Raw genomic sequence first — 14,322 nt, 5'->3', positions numbered from 1 at the left:
ATCTCTAAAATAAGAGCACGAGACATCCTAAGAACCTTCTCATGTCTTGTATTCTATGAGTCTCTGGTATTTTTCCATTAGGTACTTCAACAGCCAATTAAAGTGAAGTGTATTAGATACCTTTAGTGTTTCAGACATCATACTAAACTCTGAGGATGAATAAACCTAAGATGCGATTCCTGCCCTGGAAAAGTTTGGTGGAAGATATAACACCCACTCCAGACAGTAATAAAATATTATATGTGCTGCAGGAGTGGTGAACAGAAAGCCATAGAAGAGGGAGAAACTAATGCTGCCTGGGATGTCTGTTGTTTGTCAACAGAGGAGTTAGAATGGGCCTTGAAAGATGTTTATGAGTTGGGTGAGACTGTAGGAGGGTTGAGGGGTGGGGCCCGTGCAAATAGGGGCCATTTAGGCAGCAGGATTTAATAAGTCCAGGAATATATGAAAGTACGTGGCATTTAAGGGAACAGAGAGTGCCCTGTGCAGCCAGAGTTGGGTACACGGTGGGAGGTGATACAGAGGAAGCATCAGAAGATGAAGCTAAACGTAGATTGCCAAAAAGTAAAGGGCCATTGTCTCATAGGCAATGGAGGATCAAGGAAGGATTTTAAATAGGGAAATAAGATATCAGACTGGGAGTTTAGAAGATTTCTAAAATGTTGGATTTGAAGGAGCACCAAATAGAGGCAGAGATGGGAGATGGTCAAAATAGCCTAGGTGAGTGATGAAGGTCTTGTGAGAAACATCAATTTAATCTCCAGATACAACCTGGAAGGTCCTGGTGCCAGGATCTGCCCTTGACTCTGGGCCCCCACAATTCCATCCCATCCGAATAAACATACTTACCTTTTTTCTAATAAGCTTTATTCAGCCACATCTCCAGCCTGAGATGCCACCTCCTACAATTTATATGATTCGGTGGAAGTTATAGAAAAGGCTTCCTAGATAAGGCAGAGTTGTCTCTGCTTGACGTCTTCTTATCTCTGGCCCTTCTGTCCACTGTCTTAATTGTGCCCAAACTTCAATCTGGGATCTTGCCTTGACTCTAGGACTTAAAGCCACAGAATACCCGCGCTGGGGGAGATCTCAGAGATCATTGAATCCATCCCCCTCCTATTACGAGGAGAAAAATGGGAATGTAGGAGACTTTCCAAAGCTTCCAGGTTGGAGGCAGAACCAGGACTAAGAATGCAGGTCTCCTGATTCCCAGCCCAGATCCCTCTACACCATGTAACACCCACCACCCCCTGTCGGGCCTCTGGCTCCACCAGGCTCCCATAGCATCACCCTACTTTGCTTTGTCAGAAGTGGCTTTTTGTGGAGAGACGCGACACGGGCTTTCACCTGAGCCCATTGTCTAAGTGTCATATCACACACATCTCCAATACTAATAAGATCCAAAGAATTATCCATATTCTCTTGTTGGGTTTGGCTGTAGCAAATGCTGTTTGGATTGAATAAGTTTCCCTTGGAAGTGGAGATTCAGGATGGTGGCATTTCACCTGGGTGGAAAAAGTCCTCTGCTTACATTAGGTACTTTGAATGTTGCTAACTTCTAATTATTTTTATTTTCATTTATCACTGTTCTTAGGAAAGTGAGACTTCATTACTTTGTAATACAAAATTTAGGATAATTCGTAAAGAGGCTAGGATGATTTACTTTTATATTATCCATAAAGGAGTTGCTAACCAAATAAAAGCGTTAACAAGATTGCTAGGAGAATATTTACGTTAATAAGAGAACAAGGTTTTCAAGCACAAAAGCTTTAGAAGCACCTGTTTAAAGTCAGACGACTGTAGCTACCTACTAAAATGTTTTATCACACCACAAAAGCAGCTCCCCTGGTACCCTACACGCAGTGTCTTCAACGTTATGTGTCACCCTCTCCAGTTACACTGTTCTCTCAACAAGCATTCACTGGGTGCCTACTATGTGTCAGGAGTTGTTAGGATTTACCAGTAAAAACACATGGTCCTCCCTAAAGGAGTTCATGGTCTGGTTGAATGCCTTAGGTACATACTTAAAATAATAAAAATGAATTTCTAACAAAAAATTGTGCTTCTGATTTCACTCATTACAATAGGTTTTCATATTTTCTTGCCTGCTGTTTCCCTGATTCTCTCTTAGCTAGATTATGAGGTTGTCTAGTACCTACAAAAATTTAACTTTATTCATTCATCCAATAAATATTCATTGAGCACTTAATATATTCTAGGCAGAGACATAACAGTGAAATAGACAAAAATCCCTGCCTTCCTGAAGTTTACGTTATTTGTTCTTTTTTCCACAGGTAAGAGATTTGCTGTCTGGAACCAAGAAACCTGGAGGGCTAAAGGGAAGGGAAGACCAACAGCTGGGCTTTATGTGGATGGTCTGAAGTCAGTGTCTTGCGAGAACTACGCACAAATTGAAAGGCTGATGGAACAAGGAACAAAAATAAGGACCACAGCTCCCACCAACATGAACGCCAGCAGCAGCCGGTCTCATGTGGTCATCACCATCCAGTTCGAGCAGGTGAGGTGCTAGTGACTGCACCGTCCCGATCTCCCGCCAAGGGCCGTCCATGGGAAGGGTGCCCAGTAGCATAATGGGCTGGTGCAGATGATGGAATCCTTTCAGATTTGACCTGTGGATTAGGGTGGCTACTTCCCACCATAGACTCTAGGGTCAGAAGCAGGAGAAAGTGAGGCGCTTGCTCTTTTCCTCCCTCCCCCTACGTCCATGCCTCACCCTGGCCTAAGTGAGCCCATGACTAATGGTGGGCGGTAGTAAGGTCTACCAGATCCCAGAAGTGCCCAAGGAACTAAAGGCTGCTTTCCCTCAAGTAAATTCCAGGCTCTAAGGAATGAATTTTGACCCCAAGTTGATCAAATTGTGGAGAGCTGAGCATGACTCCGTGGTTTATCATGGAGAATTCTTTCAGTAGCCCTTCTGTGCATCAACAATAGAATGATGACCAGTTTTCAGATCCATGACCCTAGGGGACCACCAGATACTGAAGTACCTTTCCAATATTTGCAAGTACCAAGAGAAAGTCTTTGAAACCAGGTAATCCATGTAACTATCCACTAACTAGAATCTGATAAACTAGAGCACTCTTTTCTCCTCCATCCTCCTTGGTAGGTATCAGCCAGTGATGTCTACAATATCACCAGTTTGATTCAGAAATGGTTATTCACAAAGCCTAGGTAAACGTGACAGCTATAATTTTATCACCTCTGAGCCACAGCACTAGTAATAGACAAAATAGTAATAAATGAAGATTGTCCTGCTGTAGCCAGGAACAGTGGGAAAACATCAGATCATGTCTGGCTGTTTGCTGACCAGCTCTGAGACTTTGAGAAATAACTTACCTTTCCTGAGTCTGAGTTTCCTGTTCTGTAAAATGAGATGAATAGCTATCCTCACAGGGATGTCGGGAGGCTCAAATAAGATACTGCATTTTAAAGAACTTTGTCAACTTTTAAGTGCTATTCACTTGATTTTACAATGTTAGTAAAATTCATAAACTTTACATATGGTTTGCCGTGCTATTTGTTTTAACTTGATATTTTAGAGGCAAGAGAAGAAATCAGCTGGAAAAAAATGAGTGTAGAGATCTAATCCTACCCCGTTTATTGGTGTCAGTAACAGTACTCACACTTGTTATTGTGCGCCAGGTATGGTTAGAACCAATACGTCTATTCTCTTTTACCCTCATAATATCCCAATAATATCTATTATCTCTGTTTTACAACTGAGAAGATTGAAACTGAAAGTTGTCATTTTCTCAGTAATGTAACAAGCAAGGGAATCAATAACATTCTAAAATCCGTGTTCTTTCCTCTACATGACCACAGCATCCTGAACAGTTATTTATTTTGCAGATTTCACAGTATTTTATATTTAAAATATTTATTGACCATGTAAATACTAGAGCAATAATTGGTATCTAGTGTATCATTGGAAATAGCTTTGCAGACTAGGGAAGGGGCAACTGAGACATTTGGGCCCGGTAATGTATTACTGTAAAATATGATTGTAAAGAGGATGGAATTTTAATTTGTAAATTTTATATCTTTTTTGAGTGTGAAATACAATTTAAAAAATATTTTAAAAGGTAAACTAGGGGTCGTCCTGGTGGCGTAGTGGTTGGGTTCACGTGCTCCACTTCAGTGGCCCGGGGTTTGCAGGTTCAGATCCTGGCGTGGACCTACGCACCACTTATCAAGCCATGCTGTGGCAGCGTCCCACGTATAAAGTAGAGGAAGATGGGCACAGATGTTAGCTCAGGGCTAATCTTCCTCACCCAAAAAAAAAAAAAAAGGTAAACTAGATTGACTTCCTTTGTAGCCTGCTACCACTCTAAGATCATGACTAGTGCTTTCCTACAGATTTTCCTCGACGGAGAGCTCACCAAACAATCCAGTATTAATCTGGTGGATTTAGTAGGAAGTGAAAGGCAGAAATCTTCACGATCCAAAGGAGACAGACTGAGGGAAGGATCACGAGTTAACTTAAGTTCAACCAATTTAGGAAATGTTGTCAAGTAAATAATCAGCAGATAGGTATTTATGTGTGCCATGAAATGATCATAGATAAAAATTAGATTACTCATAACCCCTGGTTTATGACCCCCTGTCATCATTGATTCATGCCCCGTCCTCTCATATATTTTATTTTAAACTAATTAATTGCTTTTTAATAAAATACCAGGCACTAATAAAACCACCACCCAACCCAGGAAATAGCTGGTATTCCTCTTCAATGGTCCCCTTGGAGGTAACCACCATCTTGAATTTTATGTTTATCCTTTCTCTCTCTGTCCATTCCTCCCTTCCTCCTTTCTTTCCTTCCCTCCCTCCTTTCTTTCTTTCATCCTTTCTTGTTTTATCCCATGTGAATATTATTATTTAGTGGCACTTATTTTTGAACTTTATAAAAAGAGTAAAATATTATACTGTCTTCCAGACCTTGCCCTTTTTTTAAAGCTATTAAGATATAAATTGCATAAAGTGCACAAATCTTAAATGTTCACCTCAATGAATTTCTATACGTGTAGATATCGATGTAATTACCACCCAGATCAAGATATAGAACACTTCCAAAACCCAGAAATTTCCCTCATACCCGCTCCTAGGCTTTTACTCCCACCAAAAGAAATTAACCTCGGTCACCAAAGACTAGTTTTGCCTAATTGTGTTGACTTTCATATAAATGTGATCATTTATATGAGGTCATTGTCTTTAGCATCTAGCTTCATTCACTAAGGATTGTGTCTATGAGACTAATCCATATGTTTTGTGTAGCAGTTATTAGTTCTTTTTCATTGGTATGTAGTGTTCCATTGTAGGAAGATGTCACAATTTATTTATCCATTCTCCTATTGATGGACATTTAGTTTGTTTCCAGGTTTTGACTACTATGAATAAAGTTGCTGTGAACATCCCGTACATGTGCTTTGGTGAAGATCATTATTCATTCTTCTTAAGTACATACCCAAGAGTAGAACTGCTGGGATTTGCTTTTAGATTTAGCATTATTAACAATATCTTTTGATGTTTTGTGTGGCTATAGCTAATTTACTTTCTGTTCTTTCACTACACGTTGTGTCTATGAGATTCCTCCATGTTGTTGCAGTGGTAGTTGTTACTTCTTTGTCGTTATTATGTAGTATTTCATTGTGGGCAAATGCCACAATTTATTCATTCATTCTCCTGTTGTTTGGCATTTTGGTTGTTCACAGGTTTTTGTTTCTCGCTATTACAAACAGTGCTACTATGAACATTCTTGTACAAATCACTGGGTATCAATATATTAAAGTTTCTGGGCCGGCCCCGTGGCTTAGCGGGTTAAGTACGCACGCTCCGCTGCTGACGGCCTGGGTTCAGATCCCGGGCGCGTACCGACATACCGCTTCTCTGGCCATGCTGAGGCTGGGTCCCACATACAGCAACTAGAAGGATGTGGGCTATGACATACAACTATCTACTGGGGCTTTGGGGGAAAAAATAAATAAATAAATAAAATTATAAAAAAAAATAAAGTTTCTTTTGAGTATAGACAAAGAACTGAAATTGTTGGGTTACATGTAAAGTGTGTGAATACCTGATTTTTCAAGATGGTGACAAATTGTTTTCTAAAATGGTTGGACAAATTTACATTCCCAGCAGCAACCTATAAGATATCTCACTAATCCACATCTTTTCCACAGCTTGGTATTGTCAGATTTCTTGATATTTACCAATTAAATGGGTGTAAATATATCTTATTATGGTCTTGAGATTCCTGGTTAGTGGTAAGTTTGAGCATCACATGGTATGTTTATTAGCAATATGTTTCCTCTCAAAATACCTATTCTTAGGTTTTCCTCAATTATTCTATTGAGTTATTGCCTTTTTTATTGATTTGTAGGCATTTTTTACGTATTTTTTAGCTCTCTTTTCTCAGATATATGTGTTATAAATATCTCCTCCTAGTTGGTAGCTTGGCTTTTCACTTTCTTTAAGGTGCCTGTTCATGAGCAGAAGTTATTGTTATGGTTTACATTTTGCATTTTTTTGGGTCTTGTTTAAGAAAATTACAGTCACAAAGATGTCTGCCTACATTACACTTAAGTTCCTATCCATCTGGAGTTGATTTCTGTGTGTAATGTAAGGTAGGCATCCTTTTCACTATTTTTTCCTTATAGATTACCAATTCTTCAAGTTGCATTTGTTGAATAGTCCCTACACTTCCCAGCGATTTTCTATGCTACCTCTGTCACATACCGAAATTCAATATACACTTAACTGTTTCTTGGCTCTTTAATCTGTTTAGTTGGTCAAAGTCATTAAAAATAGTAAATACTTTATCCTCTTCCTGGATAATATAAGGATCTCCATCCTACATCTGTAATTGCTGATATGTATTTTAATTCTATTCTTTAACTCGAAAAGACATTATTATTACTATTTTACACAGTGTGCATCCACATTTATCCCTTTTTTAAATTATTTGCTCTTCCTTAAACCTCAGAGCTGCTATCTAAGATCAATTTCCTTCTGGTTGAAGTATATTCTTTAGAATTTCCTTTAGTGATCATGTGCTGATGGCAAACTCTCAGTTTTTGTTTGGTTGAAATATCTTTCTTTCACCTCCTTCTTGAAAGATAATTTTGCTGGGTATATAATTCTAGATGGGCATTTTCTTTCAGCTCATTAAGGATGCTCTTCTTCTGTTTTCTGTCATTGGTCTAATTGATATTCCCTTGAAGATAATGTCTTTTTCCCCTAGCTGCTTTGAAGGTCTTCTCTTTTGGAGTTCTCCAACGTCATTTTGTTGCATTTGTGTATGGATTTATTTTTATTTATCCAGCTTAGAATTCCTTGGCCTCCATAGCTCTGTGGATTAGTGATTTTCATCAATTCTGGAAAATTCTTAGCTGTTATCTCTCACATATTGCATCTGCTCATTTTTTCCCTCTTTTCTCTTCTGGAACTTCAGTCAGACTATTTGGATCTTCTCACTCTGTCCTCCATGTCTCTTAGCCTTTCTTTCTTGTTTCGCATCTCTATGTCTTTAGGCTGCTGCCTGGATAATTTCTTCTGAACTATCTGGTTCACTAATTCCAATGATAGCAGTACCTAATTTGCTGTTAAACCAATCCATGGTGTTTTTAATTTCAAATATTGTACTTATTCATTTCTAGAAGATCATTCCATTTCTTTTCCAAATCAGCTAGATTAATTTTTTAGATTTCTCTGTTTGTGATTATAATTTCCCGTAGATGGGATTTCCACCTTCCTCTTCCCTACTCTCTTCAATGCCAACACTGCTTTCTTTGTAATCCCCTGGGGCGGGGTGGGGACTGAGATGTTTCCTGCTCATTCACTCTTACTCTGGTGCTATCGTCATATAGGGTCCTAACTTTATGGGCTCTTCTTAAGGCGTTATGAGAGAAAGGCAAGAAAAGGACTTAAACCCAGTCCCCATACCCGTCTTTACACTCCTAGCCTGTCACCCTCTTCCTCAGATCACAACCCTTCTCTATAGACCAATTCACAATAGCCTGCAGGCTCTTTGGGTTTTCCTCACAGGTTTTAGAGTGTTAGTCCCTCAGATCTGGGCTTTCCTCTCTCCTTATGGTTTCTCCAGGGTTGTCCTTGGAGAGGGATCCAGCGGCTGTGCTGGTTAGCTATCTTGCTTCAGCATCTTTGTATAGAAGGTGTCTCAACTAGCGGATATTTAGACTCATGTCTCAGGTTTATGGGGTCCAAGAGGGGATTTGAGGGTGTTCTGACTTATCCCCAGGGAGGCAGATTTCTTCTTGATACATTTTTTTGAATTTGTTGTTTTGTATCTTCTTTTTCATTCAGTGCTCTGGCCGATGCAGGCATGGGGAAGAGAGTCTTGCACATTCCTTACAGAGATTCTGTTCTGAGCAAACTGCTGCAGTCACCTCTGGGTGGGAACAGCAGAACCACTTTGGTAAAAGGACTTGCTTACAACATTTTAGACTGATCTAGCTGTTATTGTTCTTGTTATTATTACTATTCTCAGTATACCCCTCATGCAGCCCTTTGCATTTACGTAGCACATTCTTACCTATTATCTCATTACTCCTGCAGCTCTTTCCACTACAGCGTTCAAATAAAGTTTCCATATGGCTAATTCTCATTTTTTATTTATTCTTTTCTGTAGTTTTTGGGTTCTCTACAAGGAACATATATTACTTTTATTATCAGGAAAAAACAAACAATTTTGAAAATAACACTTACAATATCATATTATTCTAAACCAACAGTTATTTCACGGCAAGACTGGAAATCATTTTGCCTGCGTTACACACGAGGCAGGGGTTTCCCTGGAGAGTAGCTGGATGGCGTCATCTCAGCAAAGACTCCAGACTCTTACTGTTGAGTGTTTGCCCAGTGGGTACGATGTGCTATCTGTTGAATCAGGGCTCTCTGCCCTTCAGCTTCTGGTGCAGGAAGGGACAGGACCAGGTGGACTCTGCCTTCAGCCTCGCGCTGGCCTCCAGTCTGCAGTCCTGGTTAGGAGAGACACGCCCACCGCTGGGAACTGCTGTATGCACCTCTCTCCAAAATGCGCAGGAAAACACGTCCCTACTCTTCATCATTTAATCCTGCCTGACTAGTTTTAAATATTCCATTTTAAAGTTTTTCTGGTTGTCAATACCTGTGGGTCTCAAGGAGCCATCCCCCAAGAACCTGGGATAAAAGGAAGCCGTAAGATGCCCTCTGAACGTTAGACAACAAAATCAGACCTAACGGGTCTGAGCAGACGTGTGCACAGTCACCGGGGAGAGGATGACTTCCGGTCTGCAAGACGAGGCCCTGACTGGGGCGTTACAATGTTCAACAAAAAAATACGTGGTGGGTAGGAGGCTGGCAGGGTGGTCGTTGATCATCTCAGGAGGCAAATGAAAAAGAGAATCCGCAAAGCCAACATCCCAGCTCTAGAATCTCTGTGGCTCCAACCCCAGTTTCAGCACACTTCCCTTAAAACCTCATTTCCTCCATTCCTACCGTGGAGGTGATAACATATCCTCTGAGAAATATTGCTGTGCTAACTAAATTAGGTGATAGAAATGAACAAGCTTTAAAAGCCGCAAAGCTAAAAAAAGATAAAGGATTATTCACCAGGCTCTTATGTGCCGAATCACCGCCTCCAGGTCCCTGAATTACGTGCCACCACGTGGACAGTTATCTTCCCTCCTGTTCACCCTCAGTGACCCTGCCCACCTCCAGTTCATCAAAAAGCTTTTCTCATTTGAATTCTAGAACAATTAACCCAAAGTCCATAGCCAGACTTGAAACCATGCACATGGCTACTCAGTAATGAGCAAATTGATTGGTCTCTGCAGTGCCAACATTCAACTGTCACTTAAGTCCCTGAGTAGATCTGCTGGGGACTCAGTGCGGAGGGCAGTGTCGTACCCAGGTCAGCAGCACAGGTGTTCCAGTCAGTCAGGGCTGGTTCGAGTCCCAGCTCTGCCAGGTATTATCTGGGTGACCTTGGGGGCATATTATTTTTCCCTAAGCCTCAGTTTTCTGTCTGAGTTGTAAAGTTCGAACAATGCTGTAAATTACAAGATGATCCATGAATGTTTGTTGTATGATATCAACAATAACAATAAGCCCCGACATAAATAACAAAATCTGAAAGGGATATTTTGTACAGATAGCAGCCGTAAGCCCAGCTGACATCTGCTATGAGGAAACTTTATCAACATTAAGATACGCTGAAAGGTACATTTATGAACACTTATTATCCATGGTGGGTCTAAAAAGTTCTAAATCTGGCAAACTCTTCTAGGACCCTTATACTTGATGGGTTGGTGTTTGGGGAAGGGGTCCAGGAGAAGGCGGATCAAAATGACTTGCGAGAGAGGACTGAGAGGAAACAAGAGGAGAAAGAACTGGGCCTCAGGGCCCTCCTGAGCCTGTCATTCTGTCACTCCAGTCCTGGGTGGGGGAGGAGCCGTGGGCTCACATCCACGAGAGGAAGCATTGATGCCAATCCTGATGTGGTTACCCATCTCCCTGAATTTTCCTGCCCAGTAGCCTGGATATTCACCAATTTCTCCTTTTATCGCTTAGGACACGGGTAGAACGTAGTGACAGGATTTTTGTGCTAATGACAGATGAAGATGAGCGTGTAAGAGGCAACCCCGAGGTTGGCACCCAGGCACCAGCCCTGCAGCTCTCCCTGTGTCGGTTCTCATCTCTCCAGGCCCTACACAACAGGTTACACTCTTTGGACTATAGGAGTAGGCCTGAAGGTCCAGGTCTCTCCTCCCGGGGAGGGGCTCTCATTGCCAGGCTCCTTCCTGTCCGACCGGCCCAGGAAACAAGCCCACGCCGTTAGCCTGGCAGGAGGCCGTGGCCAAGCCGTGTTCCTGCTTTTCAAGGCAGGAACTCGTGCTGAGCCTGTTTTTCCTGACCCTTCTGAGGAAGGGGAGGGTATGCGGAGAGGAAGCTTCTAAGCAGGGGTGGAAACTCTCCCACAGGCCACACCGCTCCTCCTTCCGTTGGCGTTGGCGGGGCAGACACTGAGAATCCACCTCTGCAGCGCTCCCCTCGGGGGCAGACAGGACCTGGAATTCTCAAGCCTGCGTTCCAGGCAGCCGGAACTCCGTGTGAGTTGAAAGCGCCTGCCTACGCTAGTGTGTCCCCTGTCTGGTCTGGGGCCTGTGCTTCAGACAGAGTCTGGCCCCACCAGCTATGTGACCTGAACCTCCTAACCCCCAGAGACCTCACCATAGCCGGGGCTGACACCTAGTCACAGAGTTGGGGTGAAGACTGTATGAGATCGTGCGTGGACACTTCCTGGCCGAGTTTGGCCTGGCACGTAGTTGATGCTCAAAAATGATAGATGTTATTATGCCACCAAGCAATTGCCTCTCCTTCTGTTCTTTCCCCTGCCCTCTTCTCAGGGAGGGAGCCCCTTGCATTTAAGTGACAAATACTTGCATTCTCATCCTTTGCTGTGCAGCCTCAATATCATTTTACACCATCAGAACTTTTCTTCCAGCATCTGCACCACAAGCCTAGATCTTTAGGTCGAATTTTGTTTTTAGTAATATTTAGAATGTTCCCTTTTGCTCTGGTTATCAGATGCAAATCTGTGGCTAACAGTTTTTATGTGTGATGAGAGACTGTGTGATGAAGACTGTGTGATGTGGAGGAAAGAGAAAATGGTTCCCAGAAGTCCTGGGCTCTAATCCCAGATCTGCCACCGACCGTGTGACTTGGGGCAAGCCTTGTAAACTCTGTTCCTCAATCTCATCTGTGTAAAATGAAAGGAGGAAGGTTGCCAGATTTGGCAAATAGAAATACAGGATGCCCAGTTAACGTGAACTTCAGATGAAGAGCAAGAGTGTTTTAGCATCAGTATGCCCCATGCGATATTCGGGGGCATCCCATGTTTTCTCTGGCCACACCAGAAGGGAGTGAGCCAGACAGGCTCTAAGACCCTCGCAGCCTGGTGCACAGGGCAGAGCGGTCGCTCACAGCCTCCAGGGTTAGAGTTATTGGAGCAGCAGCAGAAGGGATTGGACAGATTTTTCCATTCACCAAGTGTGTTCAGGGCCCCGGACGTGTCAGGGGCTGGGCTGTGGGCCCTGGAGGAGCTGCTCATGTTTATGTGAACCGTGGAAGTCACTGCAGTCCCTTTTGGTCTTGCTGCTTTGCTGGAACCTGACATGGTGGGATCTCGAATCACGTGGGGGTGAAGGGCTCTCTCTCTGCCCGGGTGAGATGGGAGCAGGCCTGGTTTCTGCCCAGTGCTCTGGTGGTGCTGCTCCCACTGCAGAAAGGTCCAGGGCCTGAGTGTGTGTCGTCTTCGCACATGAAAGGGCTAAGAAGATCCGGAACAAAGCCGTGGTCAACACCTCGACTCTGATGAGAGAGTCGAGGACAGAGAACAAACTGCTGCTCAGATGGGGAAACTCCAGCATGGCAGGTAAACCGAGGCAGGAGTCAATGCTGAGTCCAAGCCAGCAGCAAGAAGGCTGGGGGCAGGGGGAGGCGTGACCAGCAGCAGGCTCAGTAAGCACGTGGTTAGAATCGGGGGGAGCCCTGACCTTGGGAAAAAACCACTTTAAGGTAAATGTAGATTTACATGCGGTTGGAAGAAATATTGGCCGTGCCCTTTAAAAGTGGCCATTTTAGTCCTGTATTTTATTGCCATTTTTATTTTGAGGCCATTGTTCCTACCGAGACTACTCTTTTCTTAGCAGATTTGGCCATTTGGCGTTGATTCTGCTGAGGGCCTCATGCAGCTAAGTGATGCTTCAGCTCAAGAAGCCTTAGCAGCAGCACTGTCTCCTGAGACCGTGCTCAGCCCTGGCTGCATTAGAGTCACCTGGCGACAAGGCCCCACCCAGACAGTTAATCCACCCCTGGGGCAGCCGGCCTTCCTAAGGGCCCCAGCGGCTCTACCGTGCAATTATTGAGAACCACTGCTTTGAGTTAAGGCTTCAGACTTCAGTTTGGCAGCATGAAGGTATACATGATTTTATGCCCATTAATACTTTAGAATGGGGTGGATAAAATAGGCAAAATATAAAACCGTTGAGGTAAAATTGGTAAAAGTGTTCAGTATCGAAACAGCAGTGTTGGAAGGTACACACACACACACCCAGGCTGCCTCAATGGATGTCGGGCTCAGCGGGCAGGCCGGCCCCACCTGCCCTAGCTCCAGGTTCCCATGTCTGACTCACTAAGGCATCAGCCTCAGCCAAGCCCTTCCTAAATTGAGTCAGTGCCTCACCTGGTCCAGGCATGGCTCTGCTGGGACAGAAATCTCTGTAACATCAAAAATTGGACGTGCTGGGGCCGGCCTGGTGGGGAGAGATTGGGTGTGTGCATTCTGCTTCGGCGGCCCGGGGTTCGCCGGTTTGGATCCTGGGTGCAGACCTGCTCACTGCTCATCAAGCCATGCTGAGGCGGCGTCCCACGTAGCAGAGCTACAACTATGACACACAACTCTGTACTAGGGCTTTGGGGAGAAAGAAGAAAAAAGAGGAAGATTGGCAACAGATGTTAGCGAACGGCCAATCTCCCTCAAAAAAAAAAAAAATCGGACGTGCTGGATGTTGACCTAAACATAGCGTCTAATTCCCGTTATTCATAAGCACAGACACAGAATATGTGAAAAACAATGTAAGATAAATCTTTGATTCTTCCAGAATCCCCTGGCCTTATAGGAATTCCCTGTAATGACGGTGTTAAAAGAAACACTCTCGCATGCCTACACAAACAAAAAATAGGGTACTGAGCTTTGTGCCTCCTCCTATACAGGACCTCCTTGCTGTAGTTCCTTACGGAGTAAAAGGTGATACTACTCTTGGTAGAACTTACCCAGAGACTTCTTCTCACACGAAGTGCAGTTCAATTCCCCACTCCTGCTGAGTCCCGAGTTCTGACTGAGAACGGAGTCGAGACTGACTGTTGTTATCCTGTGCCTCACCTGTGACACTGCAGGCCTGTTGCTTAAAACACCTCCCTCCTTCCAGGGCAGCCAGTCTGTCTGCTGGCAGAGCACGGGCTGGGGCCTCATGCTAATCCGATGAGCTGGGCACACCAGCTGGAGCAGGCTTAGCAAAGAGTGGCAGCAGCAATACATGGCCATCGCCCAGGTGAGCATCCCTGGCCCCACCTGCGGAGGCTGGCTCCCCGGATGGGAAGCCTTGAGCCTTACCCAGACACACACTGCTGTCTGGTACATGACAGGCGTGAGTGTTTTTCAGTGAATGTGTAGTATGTGAAATGTGACATATGACTTACAATGATACTACTGGCAGAGTTAGGGGAGAGAATGGCAGGGCATGA

General features: G+C 43.7%; 1 protein-coding gene across 1 annotated transcript in view; it reads left to right on the top strand.

Moving 5' to 3' along the window:
• The window catches only part of LOC131399541 (kinesin-like protein KIF28P), a 54,238-nt gene that overhangs the window by 25,880 nt on the left and 14,036 nt on the right, over positions 1-14,322 (top strand). Inside the window, 6 exon segments of the mRNA XM_058533890.1 lie at positions 2,295-2,364; positions 2,367-2,518; positions 4,378-4,532; positions 8,341-8,452; positions 10,169-10,236; positions 12,345-12,451. Coding sequence (XP_058389873.1) covers positions 2,295-2,364; positions 2,367-2,518; positions 4,378-4,532; positions 8,341-8,452; positions 10,169-10,236; positions 12,345-12,451 — 664 coding nt within the window.

This window comes from Diceros bicornis, chromosome 38 (assembly GCF_020826845.1).
Source record: "Diceros bicornis minor isolate mBicDic1 chromosome 38, mDicBic1.mat.cur, whole genome shotgun sequence".
Classification (NCBI taxonomy): Eukaryota; Metazoa; Chordata; class Mammalia; order Perissodactyla; family Rhinocerotidae; genus Diceros; species Diceros bicornis.
This window is presented reverse-complemented; position numbering and strand designations above follow the sequence as displayed.